The sequence below is a fragment of the Belonocnema kinseyi genome, chromosome 6, assembly GCF_010883055.1.
Source record: "Belonocnema kinseyi isolate 2016_QV_RU_SX_M_011 chromosome 6, B_treatae_v1, whole genome shotgun sequence".
Classification (NCBI taxonomy): domain Eukaryota; kingdom Metazoa; phylum Arthropoda; class Insecta; order Hymenoptera; family Cynipidae; genus Belonocnema; species Belonocnema kinseyi.
In genome coordinates this window covers 12,833,617-12,851,761 of record NC_046662.1, presented here as the reverse complement: position 1 = coordinate 12,851,761, position 18,145 = coordinate 12,833,617, and the positions used below count along the sequence as shown (strand labels likewise).

The window sequence follows — 18,145 nt, the reverse complement described above, 5'->3', positions numbered from 1 at the left end:
AATTTATAGAATTCTATTTCTAATTTTTGTTCATTACGTAGTTATTTTTTGTAGCTTGAATGGACAAAATTATTATTAGAAAAAATAGTGTTGAAAAAATCGCAATTATAATAATTTTTTTCGTAGTTTACATAATATACCCAATTTTCAAAATTCTTTTATAGGATTGCAATATTTCCAGATTTCAGCTGCCTGAATTTTCAAATAGATTGATCAATAGCCGGTTTTTTTATGGGTAAATACGTTTCAAAATTCGTAAACAAAGTTTTGTGAAAGTCGCTAAAATTTATTTTGTGTAATCTACATTATAGAACCAATTTTCAAAAATATGGTATAAGAATGCAATATTTCCCGATTTCACGTGCATAAATTTTGAAATAGATTTATCAATATCCTGAGTTTTTACGGGGCAAAAAAGAAGTTTAAAAATTCGTAAAGAAAGTGTTGCAAAAATCGCTATTATAATAATTTTTTTCGTAATCTACATAACATGCCCAATTTTTTAAAATTCTTCTATAAGATCGCGATAGTTTGATCAATATCCCGTGGTTTTTTAATGGGTAAAAGCGTTTAAAAATTCGAAAAAGAAGTTTCTCAGTTGTCGATAATATTTTTTTTCTCATTCTACAGAATATACCCTATTTTCAAAAATCTGGTATAAGAATGTAATATTTCCCGATTTCAGATACCTGAATTTTGAAATAGATTGATCGATATCATGTTTTTTTTTTAATGGGTAAAAACGTAAAAGCACACAATTTTCAAAATTAATTGAAAATATTGCATTATTTCCAGATTTTACCTGTATCATTTTTGAAATAGATTGATCAATATCCCGTGGTTTTTTAATGGGTAAGAGCGTTTAAAAATTTCGTAAACGAAGATTCTCAAAAGTCGATAATATTTTTTTCCTCATTCTACATAATATACCCAATTTTCAAAATTCTTTTATAAGATTGCAATATTTCCAGATTTCAGCTGCCTGAATTTTCAAATAGATTGATCAATATCCGGTTGTTTTTTATGGGTAAATACGTTTAAAAATTCGTAAACAAAGTGTTGCAAAAATCGCTATTATAATAATTTTTTTCGTAGTCTACATAATATACCCAATTTTCCAAAATCTGCTATAAGATTGCAATATTTTCAGATTTCAGCTGCCTGAATTTTGAAATAGATTGATCAATATCCTGTTTATTTAATGGGTAAAAAGGTTCAAAAATTCATAAAGTTTTTCAAAAATCGCTAATATTTATTTTTCGAAATGTACATTATAGACCCAAGTTTCCAAAATCTGGTATAAAAATGTAATATTTTCAGATTTCACCTACCTGAATTTTGAAATAGATTGATCAATATCATGTTTTTTTTAATGGGTAAAAACGTAAAAGCACACAATTTTCAAAATTAATTAAAAATATTGCAATATTTCCAGATTTTACCTGTATCATTTTTGAAATAGATTGATCAATATCCCGTGTTTTTTTAATGGGTAAAAGCGTTTAAAAATTCGTAAACAAAGTTTCTCAAAAGTCGATAATATTTTTTTTCTCATTCTACAGAATATACCCTATTTTCAAAAATCTGGTATAAAAATGTAATATTTCCAGATTTCAGATACCTGAATTTTGAAATAGATTGATCAATATCATGTTTTTTTTTAATGGGTAAAAACGTAAAAGCACACAATTTTCAAAATTAATTGAAAATATTGCATTATTTCCAGATTTTACCTGTATCATTTTTGAAATAGATTGATCAATATCCCGTGGTTTTTTAATGGGTAAAAGCGTTTAAAAATTCGTAAACAAAGTTTCTCAAAAGTCGATAATATTTTTTTTCTCATTCTACAGAATATACCCTATTTTCAAAAATCTGGTATAAAAATGTAATATTTCCAGCTTTCAGATACCTGAATTTTGAAATAGATTGATCAATATCATGTTTTTTTTAATGGGTAAAAACGTAAAAGCACACAATTTTCAAAATTAATTGAAAATATTGCATTATTTCCAGATTTTACCTGTATCATTTTTGAAATAGATTGATCAATATCCCGTGGTTTTTTAATGGGTAAAAGCGTTGAAAAATTCGTAAACGAAGTTTCTCAAAAGTCAATAATATTTTTTTTCTTATTCTACAGAATATAACCAATTTTCAAAAATCTTTGATACTATTACTATATTTCTAAATTTAACCTGTCTCAATTTTGAAATAGATTGATCAATATCCTAATTTTCTACGGAGCAAAAAAAAAGTTTAAAAATTTGTGAACAAAGTGTTTAAAAAATCGCTAATACTAATTTCCTTAGTAATCAACATAATATGACCAATTTTAATAAATCTTGTATAATATTGCAATATTTTCAGATTTCACCTTTCAAAATTTTTAAATAGATTTATCAATATCCTAATTTTCTACGGTGCAAAAAAAAATTTTTAATTTGTAAACAAAGTGTTTCAAAAATCGCTAATAATAATTTCTTTCTGAATCTATATAATATGCCCAATTGGCAAAAATTTGTTATAAAATTGAAATATTTCCAGATTTTAACTGTCTCAATTTTGAAATATATTGCTCAATATTCTGTTTTTTTTAATGGGCAAAAAGAATTTTAATTTCGTTAAGAAATTGTTACAAGAATAGCTAATATTAATTTTGTCATAATCTACATTTTCTCAATTAAATTTTTTGTTGAAAAATCGTCTTTTTTGGTAGAAAATTCAACAACTTGGATAAAAGTTGAACCAATTTGTTTTATTTTGTTGAAAATTAATTTTTGCTACTATCAATTTAAGTATTCTATTTTAGGTTGAAAATTTATCTTTTCTAGTTAAAAATTCCAATGTTTGGTTGCAAATTCTTGCATTGTTTTAAAAATTATTTTTTTTAGAGAGAAAAAATTGTCCTGGTTGAAAATTTAACTGATTAGTTAAAAATTCAAAGAAAATTTGAATATTCATTTCTTTGGCAACTATAATTATATTTTGCTTTAAAAAAATTTTTAGCAGCAAATTGAATTGTTTAATTAACTATTTAATTTTCGGTTGCAAATTAAACTACTTTGTTGGAAATTCAAACTTTTTTATTGTTAAAAATTAATTTTGTTTACTTGAAAATCTAATTTTTCTATTTTTAGTTTAAAAGATATATTTTTATTTGAAAATTCACCTATTTTGTTAAAAAATTCGTCTTTTCGGTAGAAAACTTATTTAGAAAAGAATAGAAAAATGATTTATAGCTGATAATTTCATTATTTTGTTGAAATTTTGTTTTGTTTTGTTAATAATCAAATTTTTTAACTGAAGATTTAACTATTCTAGTCTTGGTTGAAAGTTTATTTTTTATACTTGAAAATCCAGAAAAACTTTAAATTTTGATTAAACGTATTTTTGATCTATAAATAAAAATTTATAATCGTTCAATTTTTTATGTTTTTAAATTAAATTTGTTTAAAATTATATAATTAATCTATTTTTGTAATTTATTGATTTTTCTTCAATTAATTAAAAGTTTTAAATTACAAATTTTGGTTATTTTCAAATTCAAGCTTTTAATTTAAATTGTTTTGTAATTGTTTTTTTAATTTCAAGAACGCTACAAAATTTTTTAAACTTGACTTCTCCCAAAAAAAATCAAAAAAGGAAATGATTCTGATTGGTCAATGGTAGCAGCCGCGCGAATTTTCAAAAGCACATAATTTTCAAAATTAATTGAAAATATTGCAATATTTCCAGATTTTACCTGTATCATTTTTGGAATAGATTGATCAATATCCCGTGGTTTTTTAATGAGTAAAAGCGTTTAAAAATTCGTAAACGAAGTTTCTCAAAAGTCGATAATATTTTTTTTCTCATTCTACAGAATATACCCTATTTTCAAAAATCTGGTATAAGAATGTAATATTTCCCGATTTCAGATACCTGAATTTTGAAATAGATTGATCGATATCATGTTTTTTTTTAATGGGTAAAAACGTAAAAGCACCCAATTTTCAAAATTATTTAAAAATATTGCAATATTTCCAGATTGTACCTTTATCATTTTTGAAATAGATTGATCAATATCCCGTGGTTTTTTAATGGGTAAAAGCGTTTAAAAATTCGTAAACGAAGTTTCTCAAAAGTCGATAATATTTTTTTTCTCATTCTACAGAATATACCCTATTTTCAAAAATCTGGTATAAGAATGTAATATTTCCCGATTTCAGATACCTGAATTTTGAAATAGATTGATCGATATCATGTTTTTTTTTTTAATGGGTAAAAACGTAAAATCACCCAATTTTCAAAATTAATTGAAAATATTGCAATATTTCCACATTTTACCTGTATCATTTTTGAAATAGATTGATCAATATTCCGTGGTTTTTTAATAGATAAAAGCGTTTAAAAATTCGTAAACGAAGTATCTCAAAAGTGGATAATATTTTTTTTCTCATTCTACAGAATATACCCTATTTTCAAAAATCTGGTATAAAAATGTAATATTTCCAGATTTCACCTACCTGAATTTTTAAATAGATTGAATAGAAATTCAAGCTTTTAATTTAAATTGTTTTGTAATTGTTTTTTTAATTTCAACAACGCTAAAAAATTTTTTAAACTTGACTTCTCCCTAAAAAAATCAAAAAAGGAAATGATTCTGATTGGTCAATGGTAGCAGCCGCGCGAATTTTAAATTTGAGACCTCTACATTATTAAATTTTCTTTCATTTTCAAAAACTCTAAAACAAGATCTCTAATCCAAAAGCATCTATTGATCCATTAAAAAATTAAAAATTCATAAATGAGTTATTGAAAAATCAATCATCATAATCTTAAAGCTAGATAAGATCGAAATCCGAAATTCGTATTTTCAAAATGTCGGTAGCATTCAAAATGGCAGCTACGAGAAGGTTGCAAAAGGTATTTCCGAGTTTATATTCACATTAATAATCACTAGTGGACATTTAAACACACCAAAATAAGCAAACTCCTTCCTTTTCAATTCCACTTGAAATTTTTCGAATAAAATCCATTTTCCCGAACATCATTTTGACAAATGAGACTAATTAAAATTCATTGCTGAGATTCTCATGGACTCTTGAATATTCCCTTTTTTTACTTGAATTATGGTTTCTAATTACGGCTTGGAAGTTGAAAAGTGATAATAATTAGATATCTTGTAAATTCGGGTCCAAAGATGTGGATTTTGTGGTCATTTTGCGTGACCCCGATGATGATCGGGCGTTTGTCTTTTTTAGGAATTGGGCGATTTGAGAGCTTCGTCTATCAAGAATTTCACAAATATCCAAGTCGATGAGTCAAACATTCTTACATGGCAAGGACTCATATTACCGGTGAGTAATTGCTGATAAATCGATCATTAACAAATAATTTTTGATTCTAACCTAGCAATCTTCCTTGTCATTCGATCATGCAATGAAGGCTCTTGATCCGTTAAAAATATTGACCTCGGGCTCTTTCATTGTCTGCTTTACCAGTTACAGAGATTATTTTTAAGGTTTCATTTTTCTTTGTTCGCGAATACGGTTGCATAAACAAAGCTTCGTTTCACGTGTTCGATGAAAGATTTCGATTTCCGAGTGATTCGTTTATTTTAGAAAATACAGTGGGCTTATTTTGAGATTTTAAAATCAAGCATGTCAGCTGATTTCTTCATTTTTAAGACTTCCTTTTATTGCGAATATTAATTTGCTGATCGTACAAATTGAAAAATTTATATCTTAATTTTCAAAATTAAACTTTTCAGAAAGAATCTTCCAAATTAGAATATTTAAAAATAAAAATCTTAAAAATTTAATAATTTTTTATTCTAGATTTGATAAAAAAAATTTTTTTTGAAAATTTCAGAGGAATTATAATTTATTTTTGTTGACATTAGTTTGTAGTTGTTCTCAAACCAATGAATTTCATTTCAATATAAAATTAAGAATCTATTATAAGACCGGGAAATGACAATTTATTTTTTGAAAAGGAATTTTACAAATTTGTAGACAAAAATTCTGTCCAACTTTGATTTTAACCGTTTTCTAAATAATTAGTTACAGTGTTATCTTTTTTAATTTTGATATCATTCATTTCAGAATACGCATTTCGAAAATCATGCGCTTTAACAAATTTTCATTTTAGATTGGAATTTTCAAGTGTATATTTTAATTTAAAGAATTTCAAAAAGCAGTTTATAAGACTTAAACAATTAACAATGAGAAGATTTTGGATAAAAAACATTTTTTGTCGATAAACTGTCTAATATAAACTAATTAATGATTTTTTAAATTGAATTGCTCTTTAAGGATTAAAAAGTTAATAATATTTGATTTTGCAAGATTATTCGGAATTAGTTCACAATTTTAGAATTTCCAGATTCCAACGTTAAAAAACTTTATAACTATTTTCAATTTTAAAGTAACTTCAAAATAATATATTCATAATTAAAAGCTGTTATTACATTTCATATATATTTTAGTCATATTTTTTAATATTGATGTATAAATAAACAATTGAACACTATTAATTTTAGAAAAAATTCGAGTAAGTTGAAGAAATATTTAGACATTTTTAAAAAATTGAAAATTAATTTAGAATTAATTGTACCGACAAGAATGTTTTGAAATGCTTCAAAAAAAGAAAAAAAAAAACATTTCCTTGGAAAATAAAAAAGGATTTTTTATTTTGAAAAGTTCATTTTAATTAAATATTTAAAAAGATTTGGAAATATTGACAAAATTATAAGAAATGAATGTGGAAGATATTAAGGAAATTTTTTTAATTCGGCAGAATTTTGAAAAAATTTGTAGAAAAAATTTCTGGGAAAATTCGAATCTTTTTAAAAGATGTTTAGAAGTTCTGAAAAAATTCCAAAATAATTTCGAATTTGAAAAAATGTAAAAAAACAAGCAGGCAGATGATTCAAAATTTGGAAATAAAAAAAATTAATCGTTCATTTTTAATTATTTTAGCTTAAAATTGCTTTATATGATATAATTTTGAAAAAATTTCATCTATTGATTGATTTTTTAATTTAGAGCATTTTTTTGGTTGTAAATTTATTTCTTGAACTAAAATTTTAAATATTCCATTTTTGTTGAAAGTTTGTATTTTCTTATTGATAAATTCAACGATTTCGTTGAACGTTCACGTATTTTGTTAAATAATCAATTTTTTGTAAATAATTATCTATTTCTTTGAAAGTTAATTTTCTTGATTAAAATTCTTTTTTTTTTTTTGTTAAAAATTCAAGTATTACAGTTAAATATGTATTGTTTTAGTTGAAAATTGATCTCTTAGGTTGGAAGTAAAGTGACGTAGTTAGAAAAAAATGTCTTTTATTAACTAAAAAGTTAAATATTATTTCAATTGTATATTGCATAATTTTCGTTAAGAATTCATCGCTTTGCTTGAGTAATGTTTTTTTACTACACATTTAATTATTCCATTTTTGGTTGACACTTTTTTTAGATAAAAAATGTCTCTTTTTTGTAGAAATTAATCTTCTTGGTTGAAAATTGATATTGTTGGTAAAAAATTAAGTTATTTTGGTTAAAAATTCATCACCTCAATTAAAGATTCATCTTTCTGGTTTAAAAAAATATTTTTTATCTAATGATTGAACTTATTCAAATTGTAAATTACATAGTTGTAGCTGTAAATTCATTTGGTTAAAAATGATGTTTTTAAATTAAAATTTAAATATTTAAGATTTGGTTCACAATTTTTTTGTTTGAAAATCCAACTAGAAGATTTGTTGTTTTGGTTGAAACTTTTTTTTTTAGTTTAAAATTCATAATTTTATTTAAAAATTTGTCACTCTCGAAGAAAATAGAACTATTTTGTTGAAATTCCGTTTTTTTAAATCAAGTTTTCAACTGAAAGTTTAACTACTCCATTTTTGGAAAAATGTATATTTTTTAGTAGAAAATTGAAATATTTGTTTCAAAATTCATTTATTTTGAAATGAAAATTGGTATTTTTACAAAACGACAAAATAAAAATCTTGAAACTAAAAAAATTGGCTATTTTGTATTTTTAAAATTGAAGAATTTTTTATTCTAAATCTTTTCAATTTATTTATTGAACCCTTATTTTGATGCTTTACTTTCGTTCTTTAATTTGGAAGATTTAGAATCGAAAACTTGATTTTTGACCTTCGAAATTATCCAAATTTAATTGTTTCCATTTATAATCTCAAAAATTAAAGAGATTGGTTGTAAATTTTCTAAAGTTGAAAATTTCCGATTAATAAATCTTTAATTTTGATTATTTACGTTGTCTTGAAAAATCATCAAAATTTAGAATTTTTATTTTTATCCTTAAAATCTTAGAATTTTCAATAATAATTGATATCACAGAATGCACTTTTTTATGACTTAAAATTTTCATTTCTTATTGTTAAATTTAGGTAATCCAATTTTAGTAACCAAAGTAAAAATTTTTGAATTCTAACCAGTATCAGAAAATATTAATTATTATAAATTAATGTTATATATTCATGATAATGAAAACTCATCTCTTTTTGAAGAAATTTCATATTTTTTATTAAAAATAAAAACTGGTTAAAAATGTATCTGTTTCAGTTAAAAATTCACATTTTTGGCTTGAAAATTCAACTGTTTTGTAGAAATTCGTATCTTTGGCTGGAAAATTAAACTTTTTGGTCGAAAGTTGACATTAATTTTTTAACTGATAATTTACCTATTCCATTTTTGATTGAAAATGTTTATTTTATTCTTGAAAATTTAAGTATTTAGGTAAAAATGTATTTATCTTGTTGCGAATTCGTCCTTTTTGGTAGAAAATTAATGCTCTTGTTTTAAAATTTAACTATTTGGTTAAAATTTCTCTTTATTTTGTTGAAAATTCCTATTTTTGGAGATTAATCTCTTTTGGTTGAAATTTCAACTCCTTTGTTAAAAATTAATTTTTTTCGCTGAAGATTCATAATTTTTATATTGAAAATTCATCTATTTTGTTACAAATTTAATAACTTTGTTGACAATTTGTTTCTTTTGTTTAAAACTTAATATTTTTAACAGAAAAATTAAGTATTTTATTATAAATTTAACCGTCTTGTTTCTCATTCTATGGAAAATCCGACCACAAGCCGGATGTTATTCTTATCGCGGGCACTCCTTTCTTTGTTAACTTCTGTGATAAAATAAATTACGAAAAGTTAAACTTGCAGATTGGCCGTTGGACCGGGAAATATCAATTTTAAATTGTGTTTTTGAAGACATAAACACTTACAAATTACAAATATTTTCAGGGTGGCAGGGTTCCATTTAAAATTTGTATTTCTAAGCTTACATTTTTAATTTAAAGAATTTTTAAATGCTTTCTTAAAGAGATGATCAAATAAAAAATAGAATCTGAAATCTGAACTTTAGGTAATAAAAAGTGAACAAAAACGATTAAAGAGAACCAAGCTCTGCGGATATGAAAAAGACTTCGAAAAATGTGCAAAAGAAAGTGTAAATAGGAATCGGCAGATAGGACTAGAAGAGCTCAGCGATAGTGAAGATTAATTAATAATAAATAATCAAAGTATACATTGTGATGCAGAATTAGAATTAAAACTAGAAATACAAAATAAGCGTGGATATATGCTATATTTTTGCAAAAATTAGGATATTCTGAGTCACATAATTTTTATAAACGGCTTATTATATTATAACACTGTATATTTATATTGTATATGTAAAAACCCACCAGGGCATACATGAGAGAGAATAAATTGAATTGAAAAATTGAAACAAAAACGACTAAACGAAACGATTTTAAATTATTTCAAAATTCAAGAATTTTCAGATTTTAACGTTAAAACTTAACGGTTTCAATTTGTCTTAGTCATTATGCAAATGCGAAAGTGTGACTGAAAGTTTATAAACTATTTTCCACTTAAAAATTACTTCATATAAATATATTCTTAATCAAAGGATTTTATTAAATTTAAAATATTGTTTCAGTCTAAAATATTTCATTTTTAACCGATTCAATTTGAAATTTTTAATTTACAAATTATTTACAAATGAACATTTGTAGAAAAAAATTGAGTAATTTTAAGAGATATTTAGGAGTTTCAAAAAGATTAGAAATTATCATGAAAATTTTAGAATGTTTTCTTAAAATCTTGTAGAATCTGTTTTGAAAATTTTATTTAAATTTTTGAAAAACTTTTTAAATATTCTCTTAAAATAACTTTTCAAAATAAAACATTATTTTTTCGCCTACAAATAATAAATGTTCAATTGTTATTTATACGTCCAAATTGTAAAGAACTTTTCTAAAATTTGCAGGATTTTCTGAAAATTGTAGAAAAAACCATTTAATTTTGACAGATGTTTAGAAGTTCTGAAATATTTTCCAACATAATTTTAAATTTAAAACAAATTTAAAGCAACTTCTAGATTTCTCAAGATTTTGAAATAAAATTTTGAAGCTTTCCAAAGATGTTTAAACTATTTAAAAAGAACAGAATTGAATTTCTAATTTAAGAAGTGTTCAGTTTAAAATGTTGCAATTTTTCAATGTTTGATGTTTCTAGCTTAAAATTCCTTAAAGTTATATAATTTTGAAAATTATAAGGTTCATTAATTGATTTTTTAATTTAGAGCATTGAAAATGATAACGTGGATTTATATATTTTTATATTGAAAAATGTTAGTACCTTTATTTTTATACGCGTAAATTATTGAGCATTTGAATACAAAATTTAACAGTTCCACTTTGTTTGGTTTTATTTGAGCTCAGTTTTTATTACCTCAAGTGGAAATTTTTTTTAGCTTTAGTGTTCCATTTTTTAAATTTCATTAGCCGTGAGAAATGTTTGCGAACCGGGAAATGACCGGGAATTTATTTCGTCGATTAAAACGGCCACCCTGATTTAGAACTGAAATGTTTTGATCAACTGAAAATATAAATACATCGATTCTTTTTTTAATGGGTCAATAATTGATTTTGCAATGATGTATGAAAATGAACAATTTAATGATTTTAACGTTAATTTAAAAATAACTTCAAATTAATATATTTATAATTAAATGCTTTTAATACGTTTCAAAATCTATTCAAATATTGTTCCAGTGTCAAATATTCAATTTTTAATAGATTCAATAAAAAAATTTGTAATAAAAAAAAAACAGTATAGGTAGCATGGATTTATATCTTTAACCAGAAATCTTTTAACTGTTTAATTTATAAAAGTTAAAAGTGGGTTATTTTGCAGTTTAGTCGCATTGAATAAACAAAGTTTCAATAAAAAGATGTTAAGCGCTTTCATTTTATAAGTATAAATAGTTAAGTGTTTGAATTAAAAATTGCTTAAGCTTAAATTTTAAAAGTTTAAGATTCAAGAGTTCCACCTTCAAGGATCTAATTTGCAGTTCAGTTTTGAATATTTTAAATAAAAATAATTTCAGCTTTAAGAGTTTAAATTTTTTTAACTTCAATGATCGTGTAAAATTATTGTGAATTCGAAAATGACCGGGAATTTATTTTCCTCGATTAAAACGGCCATCCTTTTCGGCCAAAATCCTTAATTTTTTATTGGTGTGTTTTTTTTCAGGACAACGCACCTTACAATAAAGGCGCTTTCCGCATAGAAATAAATTTCCCAGCTGAATATCCGTTTAAGCCACCGCGGATTACATTTAAGACAAAAATATATCATCCAAATGTGGATGAAAAAGGCCAAGTTTGTCTACCTATAATCACCGCTGAAAACTGGAAACCCGCTACCAAAACAGATCAAGGTAGTCCAAATAATTTAATATTTTCATCTTGATTTTGATTTAGACCTGCAAATGTGACGGAAATTTTTTTTTAAGTCAGGGAATTTTGTTGAAAGCGTGTTTATTTTTTTTCCAAATTGCAATATAAAATTAAATAAAAGGGATTCTTCAGTTGCAAAAGTAGCTTTATATTACTGGATTGAACTATTTTGTCTAAAATTATTACTTTTTTTTTGTTTGAAGTGATTTTTTTTTAACTGAACTTTTAAATATTCTATTTTTGGTTAAAAATTCGTCCTTTCTCGATAGAAAATTAATATTGTTTGTTGAAAATCAATCTTTATGCATGAAAGTTATAAAATATAATATTCCAATATCTTTATGATTAGCTGAATATAATCGTTTAAAATTTTTTATTCATTATTTTAATAGTAATAATATTATATTTTTTTCATTGTAAATGAAAAATTGTTAATTGTTGAATGTTTTATTTTTTGTTGAAAACTCTTTTTTTTTTTTTAACTGAAAATTGATGTCGAATATAAAACTAAAATTTTAACTATTCTATTTTTGGTTAAAAATTCGTCCTTTTTGATAGAAAATTAATATTGTTTGTTGAAAAACAATCTTTATGCAAGAAAGTTCAATATTTTTTTTTAGATTTTTCTGTCGACTGAAGAATTTTTCCTTGAAAATTCAACTCACGTTAAAAAATCCTATTTTTTGGATCATTTCAACTGTTTTTGATTTAACATAACATTTTTTTGTTTTAAAATTAAACTCTTTTGTGAAAAATTAATTCATTTGTGGAATTCTTTCTTTTTTGTTGAAACTTCATTTTTTTTTAAACTGAAAATTGATGTTGAATGTTCTATAATTTTAGAAAAAAATTCATCTCTTTCGTAGAATATTCATTTTTTTAGATGAAAATTTAACTACTTAATTGTTAATTTTAAAAATTATATTTTTGAAGTTGAAAATTCGTCTTCTTGGTTGATAATCCATAGTTTCGGTTGCAAATTTGTCACTTTGTTTGAAAATGTAACTATTTTTTAAAAATTAGTTTTTTATGGTTTAAAATAATTACTTTCTTAACTAAAAATGTACATATTCTAGTTAAATATTCCAATATCTTAGCAGAAAATTCTTCTTTTTTTTTTTTGTTAAAAAGTAATTTTTTTAAGCTGAAAATTGAACTCTTATTGAAAACTCGTTTTTTGGTTGTTGAAAATTAATTTTTTTTACGGAAAATTCAACTATTTCAATTTAATATTCCATAATTTTATTTTGAAAATTCATCTCTTTCTTTGAAAACTAATTTAAAAAAAAAAAATTCAACTATTTTAGGTTAATTCATGTATTTTGTTGATAATTTTTTTTTTTTTAGAAATTCATCTTTTTGGTTGAAAATAGTTACATCTAATTAAAAACCCGATTTTTGTGTGGAAATTATTCTTTTTTTTTATGAAAATTGAACAATTTCATGTTCGGTTGAAAACTCATATATTTTGTTGAAAACTTTTTTTGTGTGCAGAATTTTTAATTAAAAACTATCAATTTTTAACTAAAAAAAAAGAATTTTCAAAAAATAGTTAATTTTTAATTAAAAGGATGAATTTTTAACCATCAACATTAATTTATAATAAAATGCTTGAATTTTTAAGCAAATAATTGAATTTTCAACTAAAAAATATAGATTTATAACTGAAAATGTAATAATTAAAGTTTCAACTAAAAACTGATAAAGCTTGAAACAAGAAAAAAATAATTTTTAACAAAAGAGGTTAACTTTGAACTAAGTGATTGAATTTTTAATTAAAAAATATGAATTCGCAACGAACAATCTTCTTTCTTTATCTAAAAATCGCACGACTGAAAAATCTTTTTGGATTGATTCAATTATTACATTTTTCGTTACAAGTTCATCTTTATTGAGTAAAAATTTATTTTTTTGGTTGACAATTATTCTTTTTTTTTAAATTAATTTTTTAATTGTAAATTTAATTATTCAAGTTTAAATTTGAACTATTTTGTTAAAAATTCGTTGTTTGCAGTTAAAAATTAATTTTTTAACTGAAAATTTAACTAATACATTTTTGGCCGAAAATATATCTTTTTTAATTGAAAATTGAACTATTTGATTTAAAATTGATCTTTTTGGTGGAAAATTTATATATGTTGTTGAATTTTTTTAAATTTTTAAAATGGAATTTTTTTTATATCATGTTTGGTTAAAAATTTACCTTTTTTGCTTGAAAAATCACGTTTTTATTCAAAATTTATCTATTCCAGTTATAGATTGCTAATTTTAGATGAAAATTAATCTTTTTTTGTTTAAAATTTAATTATTTTAGTTACAGATTTACCATTTTAGTTGAAAATTCTTTTTATTTTTGTTGAAAATTAATTTTTTAATTGAGAATGTAACTATTCCATTTTTGAGTCAAAATTCTTTTTTTTTTTTTAGTCGAAAGTTCAACTGTTTTAAAATTGATCTTTCTTATTTGAAAATTCTTGTATCTTGTTGAAAATTCGGTTTCTTTTTTTTTGTAAAAAATTCATAATTTTAGTTCAAAATTAAACTATTTGATTTGAATTTTCATTAAGTTGGTTTGCAATTTAATTTTTATGTTGAAAAAAAAGTTTTTTGGATTGAAAATAGATTTTTTTTCAATGAAAATTCCTTTTTATTTCTTTTTTAATTCATCTTTTGGGTTTAAAATTCAACTATTCTAGTCAAAAATACATAATTTTGTTTCAAAATTAATCTTATTTGTTTCAAAAGGAACTATTTCAGTTCAAGATTCATCAAGTTGATTGCAAATTAAATTTTTATGTAGAAAATTGTTGGTTTCTTTATTGGTTGAAAATTAATTTTTGTAATTGAAAATTAAACTATTTAATTTATAATTAATATTTTTTAGTTTGATGTTAAAAATTAATTTATCAAAGTGAGATTTAAACTATTCCATTTTTTAATAAAAATTCATATTAGTTGAAAATTCAACTATTCTTGCTCAAATTTCTTAATTTTTTCATTTTCTTTAAAAAAATTCCCTGTTTCAAGTGAAATTATATTTATTTATGAAAAATCCAGCCCGAAAACAAGAATGATAACTATTTTTCAAAATTTCCTGTTCCATGTCAGGATAAATGAGAATTAAGTTGTTCTTTTGCGTTGAAAATTAAGCTTTTAACTGAAGATTTAAGTATTCCATTCTTGAGTGAAAATTATTATTTTTTTTTGTTAAGTTAGAAATTGAACTAACTAGTTTAAAATTGATCTTTTTTAGTTGAAAATTCATGTATCTTCTTAAAAATTAGTTTCTTTTTCGTTGGAAATTTAAGCTTATTCTGTTGAAAATTCGTTTTCTTTTATGTGTAAAAAATATTCTTAGTTGGAAATTAATCAAGAAGGTTGAAAATTTAATTTTTATATTAAAAATTTATCTATTCCAAATTTGATTCAAAATTCATATTTTTTAGTTAAGAATTAAATTATTTAGTTCAAACAAATTTGTTTAATTGAATACGTTTTAAATTAATTTTTCTAATCGAAACATTAACTATCCCATGTTTAGTTAAAAATAAAAATTTTTTTAGTTGGAAATTCACATACTTTTTTAATGGAATGTGGAAAATTCGTTTTTTTTTGTTCAAAATCAATTTTTTAAATTAAAATTGAACTTGCATTTTTTAATCAAAATTCATAAGGTTCAGTTAAAAATTAAAGTTCTTAGATCACTTTTTTTTAGGTGAAATTTTTTTTTATTACAAAATTATGAATTTTCTGAAATTATCATGAGGTTCCTAATTTAAAAAAATTGACATCGAAACAATCCACACTGTGCGCCGAGTATTGGGGACGGAATGTTAAAAACCACCTACAGGTTGCTAATCTTAACCAAATCAAACAAAATTTAGCCGGAAATGTTGTAAATGAATTTCAAAGAGAATCACGAAGCCAAATTTTTCAAAATACTTTGTTTAAAAAAAATATTTTAAACAATTATTGCTAAATATGCAATATAATGCAAAAATCATACAAAACAACATAAACCCTAAACTGATAAACCATAAACCCTAAATTCATAAACTCTAAACCAATAAACCCTAAACCCATAGACCCTAAACAGATAAACCATAAACCTTAAACCGATAAACCCTAAGCATATAAACCCATAGACCCTAAACCGATAAACACATAAACCCATACATCCTAAACCGATAAATCGTAAACCTATAAACCCTAAACCGATAAACCCTAAACACATAAACCCTAAAACCATAAACCCTAAACCCATGGGCCCTAAACCTATAAACCCTTAACCCATGAATACGTGAACCCTAAACCGATAAACCATAAATCCATAAAGCTATAAACCCATAGACCCTGAACCGATAAACCCTACACACATACATCCTAAACCAATAAACCTTAAATCCATCAACATTGAACCGATGAACCCATAGACCCTAAACCGATAAAACCTAAACGGATACACCCTAAACCTATAAACCCTTACACTCTAAACCCCTAAACGCTAAACCTATAGACCCTAAACCGATTAACCCTAAACCCATAGACCCTAAACCGATAAATCCTAAACCCATAAACACATAAACCCCAAAACCATAAACTGTAAACCCATAGGTCCTAAACTGATAAACGCTAAACCCATAGACCCTAAACCGATAAACCCTAAACACATAAACCCTAAACCCATAAACACGTGAACCCTAAGCGGATAAACTCTTAATCCATGAACCCTAAAATCCTAGACTCTAAATCATATAAGAGTTAATAAAATAGTTACAAAGAAAAAAAAATTAATAAATGCAAAAATAAAAAATAAATTTTTTAAAAAATTAAGATAAAAAATATATTTTTTAAATGTAATATAAAATATAACAAATATTGACAGAATAAGTGACCAAAAAGCAAAAATAACTTAACTATTAAATCCATACATTTTGCAAATAATTTATTTGTTCAAACAGATAAATTCAAAACAACTTAATCAATACTAAGAACACATTTGTCTATATACAATGAGGTTTAAAAATAGTTCTTATTTAGAAATACAATTTGATATAAATAAAAAATTAATCTAGAAAAAAAAATGATTTCCAACAAAATTTTTTTTGCAAAACTAATGCCAAACTTGAAATTAGCGCACGAAAAAAAACACGTTGGTTAACATATGTTGTATTTGTATTATTATTCATTTTCTTATAAATGTTAAAAGCCTTATTAAGATTTAATATAGATTATGCAAAATTAATTATTTAGTCATACGGTTGTAACAAATTGTATTTTAAATATAAAATATACTGCTTAGGACATATTTTTCCCAGTAGAGTTATATTTTAGAATTTATCTTGCAAATAAATTAAAATTAGCAATAATTTATTTAAACAATACAATTACAAACATTTCTGGCTGAATTTTGTTCAATTTGGTTAAGATTTCCGACCTGCAGGTGATTTTGAACGAAATTATTGCTATATCCCAATGTGCGCCGGCCTGTATATTAAATTTGTAATTTCCTCATGGAGCAATGTTTTTTTTTCAGTGATCCAAGCTTTAATAGCTTTAGTGAACGATCCTGAGCCAGAGCATCCATTGCGAGGCGATTTGGCCGAGGAATTTCTTCGGGATAGAAGAAAGTTCTTAAAAAATGCAGAGGACTTTACGAAGAAGTACGCCGAAAAAAGGCGAGAAACATCATCGGCTGACTAACAGTGATTAGCCTTATTGCACCAAGATGCCTGATGAAAAATGGGAATCAGGCTCAGATCCATTGTACAGATCGACATGAAAAATTATAATATTTATATTATGGAAATTCAAGTTCTAAAAAACACAAAAGAACAAAAATATTAATTGTAATAAATAACATACGGTGTACATTAGCTGATGATGCAAGTTCTCTTGGAAACCTTAGAATGCTGAAGTTTTTTTCGTTATCTTGTTGAGCTTTTTGAAAGCCAATTATTTATTTATTATATTAGAAAAAGAAAAAACAGTAATAATAATAATAATAATAATATCGTACTACTTGCTAGCCTAGAGAGAAGCAACACAATTCGCGATTCTTCGCCGTCGGGCGATCTTTCCATCGATTTTTACACGCCACGTTTTGTCCTGAAAATCGAGCCAAAAAAAAAAGACAACAAAAAAAGTTCGCATTTTGTTTATAATATACATACCGTTAATTATATAATATCCGTTTTTTTTTCTTCGTTAAAATAGTCCAACATTTTTCAGGGAACAGTGTGCAATTGTGTATAGATCGAGGGGCCAGTTTTTGAGATTCAAAACTGTTGTTTGCGTGCTTAAGTTTTCCAGTTTCGACAGTGACTATGAATTTAGTTTTTAATACCAATAAAATTTAATTTTTAATACCAGA

At 23.9% G+C, this 18,145-nt stretch overlaps 1 protein-coding gene across 1 annotated transcript; it reads left to right on the top strand.

Moving 5' to 3' along the window:
- Nucleotides 1-4,869: 4,869 nt before the first annotated feature.
- LOC117174895 (ubiquitin-conjugating enzyme E2 L5) lies at nt 4,870-18,145 on the top strand. Its single transcript, XM_033364322.1, has 4 exons — nt 4,870-4,908; nt 5,247-5,342; nt 11,567-11,753; nt 17,309-18,145. The coding sequence occupies exons 1-4, from the start codon at nt 4,882-4,884 to the stop codon at nt 17,473-17,475; spliced, it is 477 nt and encodes a 158-aa protein (XP_033220213.1). The 5' UTR covers nt 4,870-4,881; the 3' UTR covers nt 17,476-18,145.

What these genes read in the sequence shown, in the direction of transcription:
- LOC117174895 (XM_033364322.1), top strand. Translation starts at nt 4,882, where the DNA reads ATGGCAGCTACGAGAAGGTTGCAAAAG. An exon ending in GGCAAGGACTCATATTACCG is followed by an intron (nt 5,343 to 11,566) that starts GTGAGTAATTGC and finishes GTTTTTTTTCAG; the next exon opens with GACAACGCACCTTACAATAA. An exon ending in CGCTACCAAAACAGATCAAG is followed by an intron (nt 11,754 to 17,308) that starts GTAGTCCAAATA and finishes TTTTTTTTTCAG; the next exon opens with TGATCCAAGCTTTAATAGCT.